Here is a 19,790-nt window from a genome sequence, read left to right on the forward strand (position 1 = left end):
TATGAAGGAGTACAGCACATGTAAAAAGTTGCAATTTGGCACAAAGTATTAGGTGCCCAAATCATGTGCGCATAAAAAAACACTTGTAGGGGGACTCAGGGGACCGAGAACCGAGTCAAAATAAAATTCAAAATGGCGACACTCTACAAACAGGCAGTGCGAGATTTGCGCATGCGTTGCTCATTGGAAAGTTGTAAATTCCACATGGGTACGCTAATGAAAAAAGGTTGGGAACCGCTGTTTTAATTCAAAGAGTCCTTTCCTTCATTCAGTGCAGAGTCCAGCACTATCATTTTTGTTTCTTTTACTTACTTCTGAGCTTAGTACTCAGCACAAGAAAAATCTGCTTCAAGAGTAATATTTTCAGCATTTATAGAAGAGTTTTTGTTGAAAATCAACATGGTTGAGCACATATAAAATATGCATTTCACATATGAAGTCATATTTTTACTCTTGGCAAAAACATTAGAACAAGAATACAAACACAGTAGACCCCCTATAAAACGGGTTCATATAATTCGGATTCATATATAATGGCGAAAAAATTGTGACTGTATTCATATAAACACGCTAAAAGAAACGCGTATAATTTGGTAAAACGTCATCGCCAACTCGTGTTGCAACAGGATTGGTCGAATCTAGACCAATAGCAGATATTGCACAAACTGTTGAGTTTAAATGAGCAGTGGACTTACTAAAAACCATTTATTATTTAACATCCATAAAAATTATATTTATATTAATGATGTCTCCAAAGTTAAGCAAATTTTTCGCAGAAAAATAATTTATCAGGAAACACGCGTCCCCCGTTTGATTTTATGTGCCGCTCCACAACAAAAACAAACTTAAGCAATGGCATTGTCAAACGGTGCACACTCCATAAGTAATCCTACAATTTTTTGTTTATAGCATAGTTTATATGGATTATTCCCAAAAAATTATACGTATTTTGGAAATGTTGAGTCGAATTAGTCTAGAATCGATTAACTTTATGGAAGAAACCTTTCAAACAGCTGTAGTCTGTAAACTGCATATGTGCCGGGCTGTGATTGGCTCATGTATTTAAGGACTCGTAGAACATGAATTTCATAAAAAAAGCGGAACGTATCTACTGTGTTATAGGGGGATCGACTGTATTATATTTGATTAAAATATGTTTTTGAATTAAATAGTGAATAGTATAACCTATTTGTGAGCTTGTCATTAATTAGAAGCTCAAGGGGTTTTTCACTTTCTTTCTTTCTTCATTGTGAAAAATAAGAATGGGTTAGGACAGTGGTGAATTCAAAGGGCCCCGTGGCCCTCACTTGGACTGTACATACAGAAAATTTTAATTTATTTATTCAAACTTAAAAACATTTATGATGGAAAATATGGTTTATCAAACCATCTGCAATACAATTATCATGCACATGTTTAATAAAAAGTATTTATTAATTATTCAAATATTTTTAATTTTTGAGTAAGTCCCCACATCTGGATTTGCCACTGGGTGAAGAGAAGCATAATTAAGTGGAAAAGATTAGACTAGATGAGACTACTTGTATTTCCTTTAATGGTATATTTTTAATTTTTTTGTTTCTGAAACTACATAGATATTGCTGATTTGCGATTATTCCTATTACAAAACTTTAATGACTATTTTTTGAAACACTTGGTTTACCTGTAGAAAACATGCCCTCCTGTCTTTTCCTCCTGTGAAACAATCTGTATTTCATACTATCTAAAGAAATTAAAATACCATTAACAGCACTCACAAGGTGCCATTATGCACAGCATTATGTGCAAAATACTCTTTTGTCCCATATTACGAGCTCAGCATTAACCTAGTCACATTTCACCGAGCACTGAATGAAGAGAAGTTCCAAAGAGTCATCAATTAAGCTGAATTTTGAACTTTGTTGATGAAACTAGCTAAATGACAATTGTCTTTTTACAATTTTAGTAAATATTTTTACTTGATCAGAATATTGTGTGTATTATACTGATCTAAAACATAATTGAAAACTATAATGTAGCATTACATCACTTGTAACAATTTTTTAAATTATAACACATTTCATTTCTTGAATAACAACATTACTATGTCAAAAATTTTAATATTAAACATGGGGGAAAAATTCTTACTAATGCAAAAATCAACAGATTTTAGAACATTGTCAACTTAGCAATTTTTTAATGTACTTTCACACAAAATCTTTAATATAATAAAATTTTCTCTCTCTCAATTATATATTGTAATCTTAATGAAAATTTTATTACATTTTTCTTGCTCTAATTTTGTTTTAATGAGATAGAAAATTCATGCAATTTCAATGCAGGGTTTTCACTAACCTTTCCGGGAGACTCTGGCTTCAAAAGTTGTTGGATTAACAAATCTTGTGATGCACGATAACCTTTATCGTCGTCACTGTTCAGCAGCTAGTGGTAACAAGAGAATTACAGTACTTTGTAAATAAACAGTATTTATGTACAGTGGATTATGATAGCAAATAAAAAGTTAAATAGTGGATGAAAGATAATATTAAATGAATATAATTAAAATTTAGTTTTGTCACAATTATATTATTATTATTATTATAAATATTACATAAAAAATATTTTAAAGTTTGATATTTAAACACCCAAATAACATCAACTAATCTTGAAGAGTGACAAAGATGAGTTTCTAAATTAAATTATAAATTAATGTTGTAATCACATTAATATTCAACTAGACAAATTTATAAATACTTCAGATATTCAACATTAAAATACAATATATAGCCCTTTTGAACAGAATATATATATAATGTTTATTCCTTTCAATAATCAACAAAGTTTTGATTCATGCAGATGTTAAACTATGTGAAAATTTAAGAATTTGGTGCAGTTAAAACCTTTTTTAAATAAAAATTTGTAGAACAAAATTGAATTCGCTAAGGATTTAATATAAGTTATATTTCTGAAATGCTTTTTTTCTTTTTTTTACAGATTTTTAATTAGGGTTAAAAATGATACCACCACTCTTAAATGAAGTCACTAGCATGGAACCAAACATCAAAAATTGAAATCGGGGCACTTGCTACTGATCAATGAGATGAACCTGGCAGATGATGCTGTGCTCAAGCAGATAAACAGTGTGCTTGAGGACCGGCACACCCTCTACGTCACTGAGACTGCAAGGGAGATCTGTGCCCCTGATGTTCTCAAATTGAGAAGACCAAAATAAATAATATCAATGTTAAAATAAACTCACCTCTCACATCACATAATTCTGACCAAGTGAGTGTGAATGCTGAATAAAAATTCATATCAACATGACAAAAGTCAGTTTGCAATATTTACTAATTTTACTTATGATCTAGCACAGGCATTAAGAAAAAAGTTACGTTTATGGTATCTTGTGACTGAAATATCAATTCTAAGGTTTAGCAGAAATAAAAAAAATATTTATTCTAATTATAGTATTTGCCAGACAAAAATATAAACTGATTATTTTTTTTTTACACAACTTAAATTTACAGCATATAAATTTATTTAAAAATCATTTCAAATAATGTTTCACTAGGCATGAAATAACTTTCAAGTTTAGAATATAAATTAAGAAACTAAACCAATATCTTCTAAAAAAAATCCTGCTCAAATCCAAGACGTTAATTTTTTTGGAGTCTTCTTCTGGTTCCGTATTCATTCCTGAATGTAGGATTAGTATTATTATAACAATCTCAATTGTGCTTCACATGCAAGTTATTCTGCTTTCTTATTTTTCCATTCACATATATTACTTAACCAACTTTTCCTTCTCCTTCCTGGGCTTTTCTTTCCACAGATTTTTCCCTCTAAAATATTTCTCAAAATTTCATATTTACTTCCTCGGATGATGTGGCCAAAATACCCCGTCTTTCTTCTTTTAACTGTATTTAAAACTTCTTTTTCTTTCCCCATTCTTTCCAAAACTTCCTCATTTGTTATTCTATCTGTCCAAGATATTTTTAAAATTCTTCTATATAACCACATTTCGAATGCTTCAAGTTTGTTTAACGTATTTTTATCTAAGGTCCACGTTTCTACTCCATAAAACAAAACTGACATCACATAGCACCTTAACATTCTAATTTTAAGATGTAAATTAAAAACATTGCATTTGAAAAATTTCTGCATTCTGATAAAAGTACCCCTCGCATTTTCTATTCTAGATTTAATTTCTTTAATGCATCTGCCATCTTCCTGTATGATAGTCCCCAAATACTTAATTGATGAAACTGTATCAATTGTCCTGTTTTGTATCTGCAACGTTACATTATCTATATTTTTCTTGCATGAAATAAGTAGTTTTGTTTTCTTATAATTCATCTGAAGTCCGTAGAATTTACTTATTGAATTAATCTTTTCTATTAATATTGTCAAATCATTTGTATTTTCTGCTAAAACCACTGTATTGTCAGCATAACATATATTATTTACATTCATCCCATTTATTACAATCCCAATGTGTTTCATATCTTCTAAAGCTTCTTTAAAAATTTCATCTGAATAAATATTAAAAAGTAAAAGTGATAAAATACATCCTTGCCTTACTCATTTTTTTATTTCTATTTCTTCAGATAACTCAGAATCAATTAAAATGTTGGCTTTCTGTTCCCAGTAAAGATTTATTACAATTTGCAATTCATTTCTATCAATTCCTTTCTTCCTAAGTATATCTATTAATTTATCATGCAGAATTCTATCAAATGCTTTTTCATAGTCTATAAAACAGGTATATATATCCTTGTTAACAACAATCCTAAACTCAACTGACATGTAGCATGCGATGAGCTTAAAACTGGCAACTTGCCCATAGAGTTTATATGGAGGAATTTTACCTTGAATATCAGCTCATAGATTGAATTTCAAAATTCTGGCTTCATCACAATGGCGGCCTTGTCTAGTTATACATATTTGCAAAAAATCATATTTAATGTTCATATGGTTGCTTTGAACTTCAATCACAGATAAAACACTTTCTGACTTATGAAGAGATATAGTTACATTAAAAGTTATGTGAATATAGCCTCGACACAAGTTTCTCTCTCCTTATTAAATCAAAATCTTGTCCCTCTTCACTAAAAGGAAGCACTTTATGATTTCTATTTGGCATATCCAAATTGCCAGCATCACTATTACCATATTGTATTTTGGGCCATTATTAAGTAAAGATTACTTGAACATAAGCACTGTGATACCATGACAGTTGACCTGACAACCACGACAACTACTAAATACCTAATGGGTGGGTAGAATATACAATATAGATATGCCAGACAAAGAAATGATTTATTTCCCAGGCATGACGATGCAAGATTTCATCATGTTATTCTAAATAAAAAGCAATTTAAAACTTATCAATTGCTTATTTTTGGAATTTTCATTTTAATATTTTTGGATTACAACTGACCATAAGTAACTGAAACCATAAAAAGTAAAACCACAAATAAGGGGTTTACAGTATTTAAATATTAAAATATTTAAATACTGTACCATTAACATAACATAACATAATATAATATAATATAATACGACCATTAACAGTACAAAATATTTAAACAACAATATTTCACATACTTTTTGTAACATACATAATATAGAAATCATCTGTAATATCCATTCAGTGTAACTATATATTTTATTTCCACATATTACAAATGTTTTCTCAAAGACAAAAGATAACCATTTAAAGACATAACAGTTTTGGAAATTCATTTTAATAAATTAAGCTTTATGAGTAATTCAGAATACCTGACATTGTTCATTGTAGATTAAAGAAAATGCCTGTAGCATAAAACACTTTTGTTTTCTACTGGTTTCTTGGTGTTTTTGTGTTATTTGTTGCATATACCAGTGTTCCGCAACCTTTTTCTACTTGCGGCACACCCATGACTTAACACAGCACACTAAAATGTTATTCCCCTCAAAAACATATGATATGATACTATTAATAGAATTACATAATGCCACTAACCTATTATTATTATTGTTATTATACAGACATCAACACCTGTGAGCAAATTTTTTTACATATAATTTCTTAGAATACATAAAATGCGTGGCTTGTAATAAAGAATAAACAAACATCATCTTATTTCATCAGTGCTGCGACAGAGAATGAAATACAAGCATAAGAAACACAACAACTGTGATAAAAATATATAAATAAAATTTGAAATTAACAGAATATGTAAAAGTTCATGTCACATCTTTCACCATGTGACGGCACACTGGTTGCGGAACACTGGCATATACAACCAATTTGAGTTATGGTTAATACTTTAAGCTGTAAGTTACTTCAAAAAAACTTTTTTCTGAACAGAAATGATAGTAAAATACCAATTCTTTTATCCAATATTCTGAAATGATCTAGTCTTAAAATTGATTATCTGTTGCCATCAAGATCAGTTTTTCCTTACTATTATAATGAGGTCTGATATATAAATAAAGATATTAGCAGTTATACCAGTAACTGGACACAATTTTGGCAGAATGAAAAACAACAATATCAATAAAATTATTCCTGTACTGTCAACTAACAGAAATGACAATCAGTAATCATTTCTGACAATTAAAATTTAATATGTATTAACCTAACTTATCTTTACAGATTCACTAGCTAATACAAAATGTTTTTCATGATTAACAGTTTCTCACAGAAAAGAAAGAAAAAGTACTTTATCAGAAATATTTGAAATGTCAATAGTAAAGCATAAGATGCTCTACAAGATGTCAAAATTTAACAGTTTCAACATTTCAAAAAACATCAAATAGTTAATTTTAAGCACCATCTACCTACTTTTAAATATTCTTATTATTATTTATTTGCTTTGCATCATTTAAATTACCATTCTAGTGTTTTATCGTCCATTTTTTAAAGTTAATTTTTATTATGATTTATAAAAGTTAATATACATTATTACAATGCCTAGAAATATTTAGCTACAGCAATTAACAATGACATTACAAATACAATACTCTAATAAGAATAGCTAAGGTTACTTTGGTAATGCAATTTACTAATTACCATTTTTAAATCTTATTGAATTTCTTTTAAATTTTAGGCCATTTCTTCCTCCCAAATCATTTCACTTGCATAACATGCAAGCATACAATCTGTTTACATCCATCCTTCTAATAGTTGTGAAAGATACCATATTTTAAGTTAAAATATGTTAAATATTTTATTCTGCTTATTATGTTAGGTTCATTTATGTTATGCAAACATTAATCAAAATTGCATGCATTCTATCAAACACACAAAACTTCATACTTAAGTTTTTTGGAGCTTCATCCATTCTCAAGTCTTCTAATCGAAAAATAATAAACCTTAAAGACAGATTACATAAAAATGCTTGGTTTTGAAATAAAGTTTAATTCATCACAAGCATTTAAGTGTGCTCGTAAGTACTTAACTTAATATTTTCTCATTTCCATACTTTTCAAAATTAAAGTTTGATCTCAAGTAACCGGAAGAGTTTGAATAGAGGTTATCAACATTTTGGCAAAAAGGATTACCCTTTACGATGCAGCTATTCAAGAAGTAGGACACACAAACCAAAACACACTTAAAATAAAGCAATATTTATACAAAGTGACTAGAATGTTTCTTTTCTCAATTTTTAAATGAAAACAGGAAAAAATGAGAAAATTGAAATTATTTAATATATATTTTAAGTAAGTTCATATATTTAAAAACGTAAGATTAAAAAACAAATTACAGAAAGTTTGAAAGTATTTTTTAAATGATTGAAAATGGATCACTTTTCATTGTCTCACAATCCAGAAAAAATGAAATTATTCCCAATGAATAAATGAAACAATTTGTATTTGAAATTTGGAACAAGCAAATTTAATTTTAATTACTGTAAAACTTAAATTAATATTTAATAAACTATTGAAATTTTTCTTTGCTATTATATTCATTGACTATATAAGCTAAGTTACAGTAAATTCCTACCCATGTTAAGCAAACATATATACTGTAAAAGTATAAATTTGAAATATGACATGGAATTGATTTTTTTTAGTATGTAATAAAAAAAGCCTTTAAATACATACAAGAACTAACTTAACAACTAAATCCAAAATTTTAAGCAGTGCCTCTATGTTAAGTAATTCTAATCATTAATATAAATTATTTTTTTGTTTTCAAGTAATTAAATTGCATTCTAATAATTTTCTATTATTATTTGTAAAATTTTTTAAACTAATAAAATCAAGATTTTTTTTAATTAAACTGCAAAAGCCATAAAAAAATGAACTATTTTTTGATTTTTCAGGTTATTTTTTAAAATAACTGATTGAATTGAAACTTAAGCTTAGACAAAATTATCTCAAAAATTGAATACAAAATCAGAATGCCATATTAAGAAGAATAAAAAGAAAACATTACTTTTCTAAATAGTAAAAGTTAATTCTCATAAAAAATAAGTTCATTTTTATTTGAGTTTTGCACTGTTTCTGTAAGGCAATCAATTAAACTAAACTAAAAACTGCTTGAAAACAAAATCTTGAATTATATTTCCTATTTTGTAGATAAAATTTGTTTGAAATATCTTAAATGTCTTATGTTACATAGTACTCAGCTGTTGCATACACAAGGCAATTACACAAGTCATTTTCTCATTAAGATTCATTGATACTATTTCTTGAACTTGATTGCAAAAATCCAAAATATGAATTTCTTTTTGAAACACTTTATACTAATCTACCGATATTTACCAATTTCTTAAAATTGAGGGCTTAGTGAAAAAACATTAGAAAGTTTATAAGAAAAAAATGACCATTTATATTTCAATTTACCAGTGCTTTAATATGCAACATTTTATTAATGTGGGCATATGATTTGTGGCCATGTAACTGTCTCATGAAAGTTTCTTGATGATGCACAAATCCCCAAATTTGTTAGTAACTCATTTTTTATAGTATGCAGGATATGCTGTTTCTCCACTACTCTCTTTGAATACATATAATTAGATTAGTAATCAAAGATAAAACTTTGAATAATATAGTAAAAAAAGAATTTCAATTATGCTTCAATTAGAAACCACATTTAGATGAAAAATTTGAAATTGTCTCAATTATCAATTTTTTTAATCAGAAATTTTATGAAAAGATGAGATATTACAGTAATATTATTTTCAATTGCTAACATTAATAATTAAAAAAAAAAATTGAAATCACTAAATCCAATTGTCAAATAACAACATTTCATGAAACTGATTAATTTATTGACAATTCCAACAATGTTTAAAATAAAAAAAAAAGTCTATTTTGAAATGATTTAATTTTTAAAACTTAAAAACGAGCAATCACTAAATAAATTATATAAAATTACTCACCTTTCTTAACATATTATTATTATTGTTATTATTATTATTAATATTTCTCCTGTGAGTGTCAGAATTGGATTCACTGGCAGTGGTTGCTATGTTATCATTTTCATGTCTACGAGATCTACCAGATATTTCAACAATTTCTTCATCATCTTGATTTAGAAGTTCTTTTAATATAATATTTTCATTCCTTGATGTTGAAATTGTATTTGCACTTTCAGACACAGATTTTGTAGCACTATTAGTCTCGTGTTCTAACAAATTGTGTGTTGGTGTCCCATTTCTTTCACTAGAAATTCCTTTAGATGCGGAAGAATCGGCTTCTTCCGTACCTTGGGTAAGAAGATTTCTCAGTTTTTGTGTAGTACTGCTATTCATTTGAACGTCGGATATTATACCAGATACAGATGTGGCAGGACTACTGATGGGCACTTCAATTGTAGCAGTTGATGCTTCTTCCTTTTTTAATGCACTAGTAATATTTGGTGATATTTTCCCACTGGAAGGCTGAGTTTGTCCAGAGCTGAAGGCAAATGTATTAGTGTACGGGGCAACATGCCCAGAAAGAGGACTACTTGTTGAGCTAAGCTGTGAAACTGGTGATTCCTTTGTGGATATCAAATCTGGACTGAAGGCACTACTAGAGGGCAGAGAAGTTTGTGATATCCTGAGGGCCCTTGAAGTGCTATTAGTATTACTTACAGTTGTTGTTGATGTCTGTATAGAAGGGCTACTGCTCACCAAATAGTTGTTTCCTCCAAGAGATGTAGTAGGCAGATTAGTATTCAGTCCACTGTCTGAGCTACTTAAATCCCAACTGGAAGATGGAAATAAGTCTAATCCTAAATCATTTAACAAATCTTGATGTGAAGGACTGAGATTAGGAAATGTCATTGTGGAATTAGATGATGAAATAGTGGAAACTGTTGTCATTGGACCACCCATACTTCCATTTATGTTCCCACTTATTCCAAGACTTGTTCCGACAGTTGAAGCCGACGATGTCGTAGGAGATGGACTACTACACTTTGAAAGGTCTCCACTATTCCCTTCAATAGATAATGTTGAATCCACATCCCTAGAAGATTAAATTACATTATTATTTGAAATAATATTGTATAATCTATAATATAGAAAAATTTGTTTTATCTACATTTTTCATCACATTCTTACTGATGACATAACAGTAAATAAAGAATATCTGCAATTATTTTTAAAAAAGTTTAACAAAACACTTAATATAAAAATTATACAAATTTCAAATAAAACAAGAAAATGATGCTACTATTTAAAATTTAATAACTTCTATTTTTCCTCACATAAAAAATAAACAATTCTTAAGTTGTAATGTTGAAATTTAGTATCGCTGAAATAATCAATTGGAAGTGCAATTTGCCGATGTTTCAAATGTTTCCATTTGAAACATTAGCAAATTGAAACAGTGTACAAGAGATCCAACATATTTGAAATCACAAAATATTTACTAAAATATTATCTATGATAGTTTATTCAACATGTTTCCTTTTAGTCTCCAGACATCTTTACAGATAAAATATCATATTTTTTGTATGCAATGTAGCATTTAGCATCATATCTTTATTTGCCATCTTTCAAGATATGTCTGTAAATTCTGTTCATTACAAAAGAAATATAGTAACTTCATCTATAAAGGTGCTTGGGAATAGAAGGGAAGCATGTCTTTGAAAATATAAGTTGCATATACTCTAAAAAATATATTTACAGTAAGACCTGCTTAACATGAGGGATGCGTTCCTAGAAAACAAAGCGCTAAACGAAACAATGTTAAATGAGGTCATTTTAACAGTGTAAATAGTAGGGTTTCTGAAACGGGATTCCGGGATCTCGGTTGTTTTTTTAACCCGGGAAATATCCTGGGAAATTTTTCTTATCCCGGGAAATCCCGCAAATTTCTTAAAAATTCACTTTTTTTCTTATTTTGTGTTAAGGTTGAGGAGTTTTGCAAATAGAAAGCATAATTAACTCATTCACTGCCAGAATACATTTGTATTTATTAATTTTAAACCTACCTATTAGTTTTTTTAAATTTTTGCTCGTTATAGCATGTCACAAATGGTCAATAATCAATATATAGCTTATTTGTGGCATGACTATAAAAATTCTTTACTTGTCGGAACCTGTAATATCTGGAATAATTGTGCTTACGCTGTCTTGAGTTTTAACCATGCCCAGTAGCTTCAATAAATGCCTGACGCCAGATTGTGCAAATTGGGCAAGGATACAAACGAGTACAAAGTCTGCAAGTATGAAGTTTTTCTTCATAAACCTGATTATTAAAGCCAAATGAATTGCCGAATTATCGAGCTCTAAGCTTGATGCCGCTATTAAAGCAGCCAAGGTAGACAAATCAAGAATACTAGAGAGCGAAAGAAGTACTACAATCTCGAAAACGAACTCGAAAGCTTCCAGGCTACAGGTGAAAAAACACATAATATCTGTCTTCTCTTAAATGCATTAAACACTATTCCAATCACATCAATTGAATCGGAAAGGGCATTCTCGGTGGCAAGACTTTTCATTACTAAAATAAGAATTAGAGTGAGTTATCGGAGTATTGACCATCTTTGCTTTTTAAAATCTTATAAAAGTTTGCAATATTTTGTATTATATTTTATTTAAAAAACGAAAATTACCTTCTAAATTAGAAGTTCATTTTTTTAATTTTTAACTCAATTCAAAACATTTTTTTTGTTGTTGTTGTATGCAGTTTCCAGCAAACTTTAATTAATTTTTTTCTATTTGTGAAAATTTCTACGTTATTTAAAGGTAATTTTTATTATAGGCCTATAGACCTTACACAGCATTATTAATATGATTTTGGAGGTTACAGAACTTTAAAATTACTTTAAAAAATGGAAAATAATTATATCATTTGATTTCAAGATATTTTGTATACCTTAAAAATAATTAATTCTATCTCGGGATCCCGGGAAACAGTTCACTTTTATCCCGGGATCCCGGGACAAGCAAAATACCGGGAAATGAGAAACCCTAGTAAATAGGGATAGGGGAACACATGACCAAAAATAAACAAATTTTATTTTAATTTTAAGTTATTTTTATATTAATTTGTATAATAATATATGTTAAATAACAAACAAACATATGCACACAGAAATGTAAAGTCCATTTTTTGTGATGAAAGTCCTGACTTTTCTGAAATTCTTGTTCTTTTGTAATAAAGATGTGAAGTTTCATTTGTCACTTTTTTTCTTTCCTTGAGCAAATGTTGGTAGCAGAAGATCATATCCAAAAGGCCTCATTTTGCTTTTGCATTCTTTCAAAATCTGGATCATTCGCTACAATTTGATCAATGATTTTGGTTATCTTACCAAACTTTTACTAAGGAAATGTGTAAAAAATATTTTGGGTTCTTCGTTTTCAGAATCTCTATTTTCCAGTTCCACATGAATTCTATGTTCTGCCAGTTCTTGAACATCGTCATTGGTAAGAAACCTGAAACTCCTTCAGGTCTCTCACCAGATACCTGCTGTAACTCCTCAATATCCTGCGCATCTATATCTCCTAGTCCTGCTATATCGATTAGGTTGAGTTTGGTCAACCTAACGATACAGCAATAGGCTCTTGTTCAGAATTCTTGGATACCTTCAGCCATAACTTCTTCCACACTTCATTCATGCATTTATCAGTTAATTCCTGTCAAGTGAAGTCGATATTTCCTATGGCATCCATGATGTTATATTTTTCCTAAAATTGCACCAAACAAACATAGATTTAAAGAAAGTACACCTTTTTTCCACCTTTTGCTGATTGGTTTGTGTTCACAAATAATTGTATTATATATGAATCAATGAAATGCTGCAATAATTTAGATCAGCATAAATTTTGAGCTTTTTATAGGCTTCGAGCAAACCGTGTTATATTGGATCAGCATTAAGCAGGCTCTTACTGTATTTTACAAATCCAGACTTTTTGGACAATATCTTATACAATGAATTAAAATTTTTGAATAATTATTACAAAATTATTAAATTGCAAAGGATTAATTAGAGAAATAAAGTATTAATGAATATAATTATTTTGAATGAAATTTTTTTTGTAAGAATTACGATTTATATTTGTGTTAGAGAACAAACATAACACTTTTAATGTTTCTGGCATACATAATTAATATGATCAAATTGCAACTATTTTAATTCCTGATTTAGTAAAGAGAAATGAATTGTAAAAAACCTTCAATGATTATATATATATAATAAAACTAATAATAATACAAATTTCCTTCTCTCTTATGGAAACAGTCTTTGAAAATAAAAATTCAAATTGTTTGTTTTATTGTTTATTTTGTAATGAATTCTGCAGTCGTGGTTTACTTATAACATGTAAATTAAACAACAACAACAACAACAACAAAGAACAAAAATTAATGAAAACTGGCTAAATATCTTATAATATTCAGAAAAAATAATTTATGTAAAAAGGTAATTTCTTGAAAAGAAATATTTTGTGTAAAAAGGATTTTTTAGAATAATTTATGTAAAAAGGGTATTTTTTGTAAAGAAATAATTTGTAAAAAGAAAAAATTTTTTTAGAAAGACTAATTTATGTAAAAAGTAATTTTTGAAAAGAAATAATTTGTATAAAAAAAAATATTTTATGTAAAAAGTAATACTGCCACAAAGTGGCCTACTAGTCATATGACTATAGTAACCAGTGGTACATTTAACTAGGAGAAAGGAAAGAAAGGGGGAGGAGAGGTCATCCCAATGAGTTGGTAAAAAGGGAATTGCATGGTTTTGATGAAAGACAAATATATCAATTTTAGTATTGTTGTAAAATTAATTGTAAAGGTATAAGACAAATTTGAAATTGTTTAAATTTTATAACAGTGAAAAACAGATAATTAGATAATACGAAAACCGTATGTTTCTTAGAATAAAGTGTTAAGGGCTAAAAAAGTTTTGGTAATTCCATAATAACAAGTAAACATAGGAAATGGAAATTTGTGGTTTTAATATCTCAATAACCTGTAAAATAAAAAGTTGGTGGAGGAGGGGCAATAAATGCCTGAAACGTGTGTAAATAATATCAACACGTATCAACTAAATAAAATTTGATGATAAAAATTGCCAAGTGCCTGAAAATAAATACAATAATAATTTGTGTTTGAATTACTACAAAGAACAAAAAATTTTATACCCTGAAAGCAATATGTAAGCAATTTGTTTCTTAATTTTAATATAAATGGACAGTTTTCCTGTAAACAACAGGACATGCTTCATTTTACTGTAATAAAATAATTTTGATCTTAATTTTATAAACAGGACTTTCAGATTTTTAAAAATTTATTTTGAGACAATTTTTATTATGTAATAAGTTTTATCTTTCCATAAAAAAATAATAGATGTATGTAAAAGATATGGTATATTATGTAATATTTTTATACTATAATAGCAATAAAATTACTAGCATAATTTACAACAAGTAAGGGTTTATTTCCTCTTTTTGACACAGTATAGACAAAACTGATGTAATTTTAAAGATATAATTAATATCATTTCAAACATACATTCTTGAATTTGGTATTCTTGTTTTAATATACATATGACTATTTTTAAATTTAAAAAATGTTTAAACAATATTTGAAAATGAACTAAAATATGTTCATTAAGTTTTAAAGATGATAAGACACTTTTTTAAAAAAGAAAATTTAAAAAATTCAAATAATTTTCAATGGAATCATACCTAATTATAGAATGAGTTGCCATAATGAATTCCTGGTCACTAACTGACCTACTGTAGGAAAACCTTTTGCTCTTTGTCTGAACATGAACATACCTATCTTGGGACACTTGAAGCCTGTATATACTACTAGTATTGTTTCCTGTATGAAGTGCTATAAAAAGTAATATACAAGCATTAAAATGAAATTTTTATATTATTCTTTTAGAGTAGGGAAAGAAAATAAAACTTACTTTCTTTTAAATGCTGATCAATCTTTTGTAAATCTGAGGGGTGACAAAGTTCCTGTACAATTCGTCCTACAAGATCTTTATTCAGATATTGACTATATGTTGATGAAACACCACTAAAACATATTTAATGTATCTTAGCATATTTTTAGAAATCAGTCATTTTCAATTCTATAATCATATACTATAAAACAAAAGCTGTATACTTTAATGGTTACTAATTTATGAGTATTTTTAGAATAAACTAAAAACTAAATATCTTACTAAAAAACTAATTTTCTTCATTTATATTAAACAGAAACTTTAATTTAATAAAGAACTAAGAGAACATTCCAAAATGAACAAATATTTACTTTCAGGTAAACTACAGAGAAAATTCAAAATAATAATGAATATTAAAATGTGTATTCAACACAAAATTAAAACAAACCTTGTATCAATAGCCAAGATTTTCCCAGTTAAATCCAATCGCGTTGTAAACTGCTCTACCCCAATAGAACTTGGACTTTTTTCGTTATGTGGTATACGACGGGCAACGCAAAGTAAACGTGTTTGAACTTCTGTAAATACAAATAAAATTCCAAATTTTATTGATTTCTGTAAATACATAATATATAAATAAATCAAAGTGTAAAATTTAAGAAAAGTAAATTTTAATTAAAAAAAAAAAGTGTATAAAAAATTACATGAACAGCATTATTAAATGTATTCATATTACAGTTTTATTTAAAATATTTATGAAAATAAATGTGTTTAAAAAGTCTAGTAAATAAACTCCTGTAATGTATCAAATTAAATAATGAAGTGAATCAAATAAACAAAGGATAGAACAAATAAGACTGCAGTAAATAATTTTATTTTATCAAAATAATACAGAAAATGATAAGCCTGTTTATAAGTGACACAATTTTTTAAAATTTACATCATCTTTTAAATTCTTAACACATTGAAATGAAAAAGTATGGTGTGAAGGATTAAATATATAAAAATGAAATTTTAAAAATTTATTCCCATGCTTAATATAGGAACTAGTTTTTATTTACTACTACTTAACAACAGAGATTTTAACATGCATAACAGTAAATACCATTTGAAAAAAAAATTCTACATACACACAAACTAATAATATACCTCAATATATTATACTAAACCAAGTATTGCCATAATTAATCAAGCTATTAATTTGCTATCAATAATAACTAGATATTAAGTAATTTGGTAATGGAAGTAGACATTAGGTGCCATCTCTTATCTAAATCAATAATTTATTAAATCATTTAGAATTATAATTGTTAATTTAGACAAGAAATGGTGCCTAACACCTACCTCTATTACCAAATCACCTAATATCTAGTTATTATTGATAGCAAAATAATAGCCCAATTAATTACAGAAATAGTTTGGGTTAGTATTAATACATTGGGCTTCAGGATGATTTATATATATACCAATACATTATGATAAAAATCAATAATCTATCTATTGCATAACAACAAATGAAACAGTTATCAAAATCAAAAGCTAGTTTATGAATCAAATGTAACTTCTAAACTGTTTAATTCCTCATATAAAAATAAATATCAAAAACAAACAAAAAAACAGCTAATTATAAAAAACTTTATTTCTTTGCATTGTTTTAAAGTTTTCAAAATGAGTATGTTATATCTTCAAATATAAATAAAATGGCACAGATACAATTATAAATTAAATAATTTTGATTTTATTATCACATATATGTACAATAAACATGCCACAGGCATTACCCTAATTACAGAACAGTAAAATGTTTCAATTAAAGTCTGTCACAATTAGTCAAAAACAAAAGAAGCGAGATCAATAATTTTTTGAGATATCTGTAACATGAGATCATTTAGCATTATGTAAATACATCATTATAAGCACAATTAAAAAAAACCCTGAAGTCTTAAAAGTAGTTGAATGCTTTATCAGTATAAATATTTGTTGCACAGATATATATATTTATTTATAAAAAAATTATGAATCATACTTTGCATTAACATAACACAGTTCTGTATTTATAAATTAAATGGAATAATTGTGTTAAAGAAAAAACTGCATTCATTATTGTACATATAATAATCTAAATCAATACAAATGCTAATGTTATGATAGGAATTTTTACTCCAAATTTTGCATTATACAGTTTCAATAAAATTGCTTAAAATCTTTTACGAATTATTATTTGAAAAGATATGTAAAAATAAAAAATCCCATTAAAAGACACATTTTAATTTCTAACAATCAATTTTGAAATACACAAACTGTCTTAAGACTGTTCAAAATAAGTAAGAGCCATTATCTAACTTCCATGGTATACCTTTCAAACACTGACAATACAATTCTATAAGCCAAATACATTAGTAACTATACATGACTGAGTGTTTACCTGCATCTCCTTCAATACCCTCTGACTTCTCTCCCGTGAAGGGTAACAACAATGCAGAGACCTGCATGTTTTCGTATTGAGAAACATGGGCCTGCTTCTCTTCCATAGTCTCGTCTTGGTCGTCGGGAGGCTTGATAAGAAAACGGCAGTTAAAAGATCGGCTCTTACTTGTATTAGATTCTGATGGCCAACCAAATCCATTGCCTACGAGAAAATTATGTTAGTAAGCTTTTTCTAAATTTTGACTAACGAGAAGAGAATGATAAAATACAATATATTTAAACTGAATTTTAAAAAGTAATCATTTACTTTAAATTTTGTTTAAAATCAAAAGAAATACTCACCTATTGACATAGGCAACAGATTACTACTGAAACGTGCATGATCTCCTATATGAATGATGTTATATATGCTCTTGTCCACCAAGTCATCCTAATAGATATCATGGGACTTGAGTGTTTGTTGTAAGGTAAATTTATTTTAAATATTAGTTCACAAAAGTAAATTTCCTAATTTCAAACTGTTTAGTAACACTTTCCTACATTTCCTATACAACTATCAAGGAAATTTCACAACTATCGTACAAATTGTTTCATTCTAAGAAATATCGTAGATATTGTTGGATCATTTACTATTAAATTATACTCATTCATTCATTTATAACATTTACTTATTTTTACAAATTAACTGAAAACACTAATAAAAAGTAACTTATAAATGTAAATATGTTATCCTTTAACAAGCACAATTTTGATCATTTAAAAAAAAAATTTGGCTTTTTTCAGAGACAATACTTAATTTTTCATAATTTTCATTTATAAATTCCTAAACTCACTTAAAACAAACGTATTTATTTCTAAACCCATCCTAAACAACAAATAATTTTTCATGTCTTTCAATATCAAAATTTATCATAGGTGAAACCAAAATGTGCATTTGTTCATTTGTACACGACATTTAAATTTGATCATTCTGCATAAAACCAAATTTCTTTTTAAAACTACTTTAATGGTAAAACAACAACCAGAAAATTTCCAAATTAAAATAATTCTAAACTAATTTGAACTTTTGAATGGACAATTTTTGTAGTTTTATATCCTGGATGATGAGCTGGGAGCATGAGATGGAATGTAAGACTTTTTTGTTTAATTTCTCCATTAGGTTTTAAAAGAAATTATATATGACTTAAGAAAAAATGTATATAAAGCCATTTCCAGTGAAATAAGCATTACGTACACAGTGAATATTTTTGTCTTATGACTTTCAGGCAAATTCAATTACGACTTAACAAAATATAGTAAAATGTAATAACAAAACATGACAATGCTCCATTATTGACTTTTCATGCAGCAATAATTAATATCATGTATGTTCTTGTACAGTCAACCCCCCTATAATGCGGGTTCATATAATGTGGATTCGTATATCACGGCGAAAAAATTGCAACTGTATTCGTATAAAGACACTAAAAGAGACTCGTAAAATGCGGTAAAATGTCATCGCCGACTTGTGTCACGACAGGATTGGTCAAATCTGGACCAATAGTGGACGAGCAGCCGAACTACTTACACACTATGGAAAGTTTAGGGGAATAAGTTGAGTTTACTATAGTCTGTACAGTATATAAATTAGGTACTGTAAGTCTAATACAATACTGTAATTTTATACATTTCTTGTGAAAAAAACATTTCTTATTCAATGGCCATAAAAATTATTTCTATTAATGATGTCTCCAAAGTTCAGAAAATTTTTTGCAGAAAAATAACTTATCAGAAAACGTGCCCGTCGTTCGATGTGCTGCTCTGCGACAAAAACAAGCTTAAGCAATGGCGTCGTCGAACAGGGCACACTCCGTAAGTAATCCTACAATTTATTGTTCATAGCATAGTTTATATGGATTATTCCCAAAAAATTATAAGAGTTTTGGAAATGTCGAGTCAAATTAGTCTAGAATCGATTAATTTTATGGAAGAAAACATTTCAAACAGCCGTAGTCCATAAACTGCACACGTGCCGGGCTGTGATTGGCTCATGTATTTAAGGATTCCTTACAACGTGAAATTC

At 28.0% G+C, this 19,790-nt stretch overlaps 1 protein-coding gene across 1 annotated transcript in view; it reads right to left on the minus strand.

Moving 5' to 3' along the window:
* Positions 1-19,790, minus strand: part of LOC111620008 (nuclear receptor coactivator 2-like) — a 67,302-nt gene that overhangs the window by 20,270 nt on the left and 27,242 nt on the right. Inside the window, exons 5-11 of the mRNA XM_023361850.1 lie at positions 18,071-18,158; positions 17,727-17,930; positions 15,750-15,879; positions 15,323-15,435; positions 15,093-15,243; positions 9,354-10,425; positions 2,335-2,421 (exon numbers count right to left, since the gene is read on the minus strand). Of these exons, the coding sequence (XP_023217618.1) occupies positions 2,335-2,421; positions 9,354-10,425; positions 15,093-15,243; positions 15,323-15,435; positions 15,750-15,879; positions 17,727-17,930; positions 18,071-18,158 (1,845 nt within the window). The remainder of the gene's footprint in view (positions 1-2,334; positions 2,422-9,353; positions 10,426-15,092; positions 15,244-15,322; positions 15,436-15,749; positions 15,880-17,726; positions 17,931-18,070; positions 18,159-19,790) is intronic.

This window comes from Centruroides sculpturatus, unplaced genomic scaffold (assembly GCF_000671375.1).
Source record: "Centruroides sculpturatus isolate CEXI.00-Female unplaced genomic scaffold, Cexi_2.0 scaffold117, whole genome shotgun sequence".
Classification (NCBI taxonomy): Eukaryota; Metazoa; Arthropoda; class Arachnida; order Scorpiones; family Buthidae; genus Centruroides; species Centruroides sculpturatus.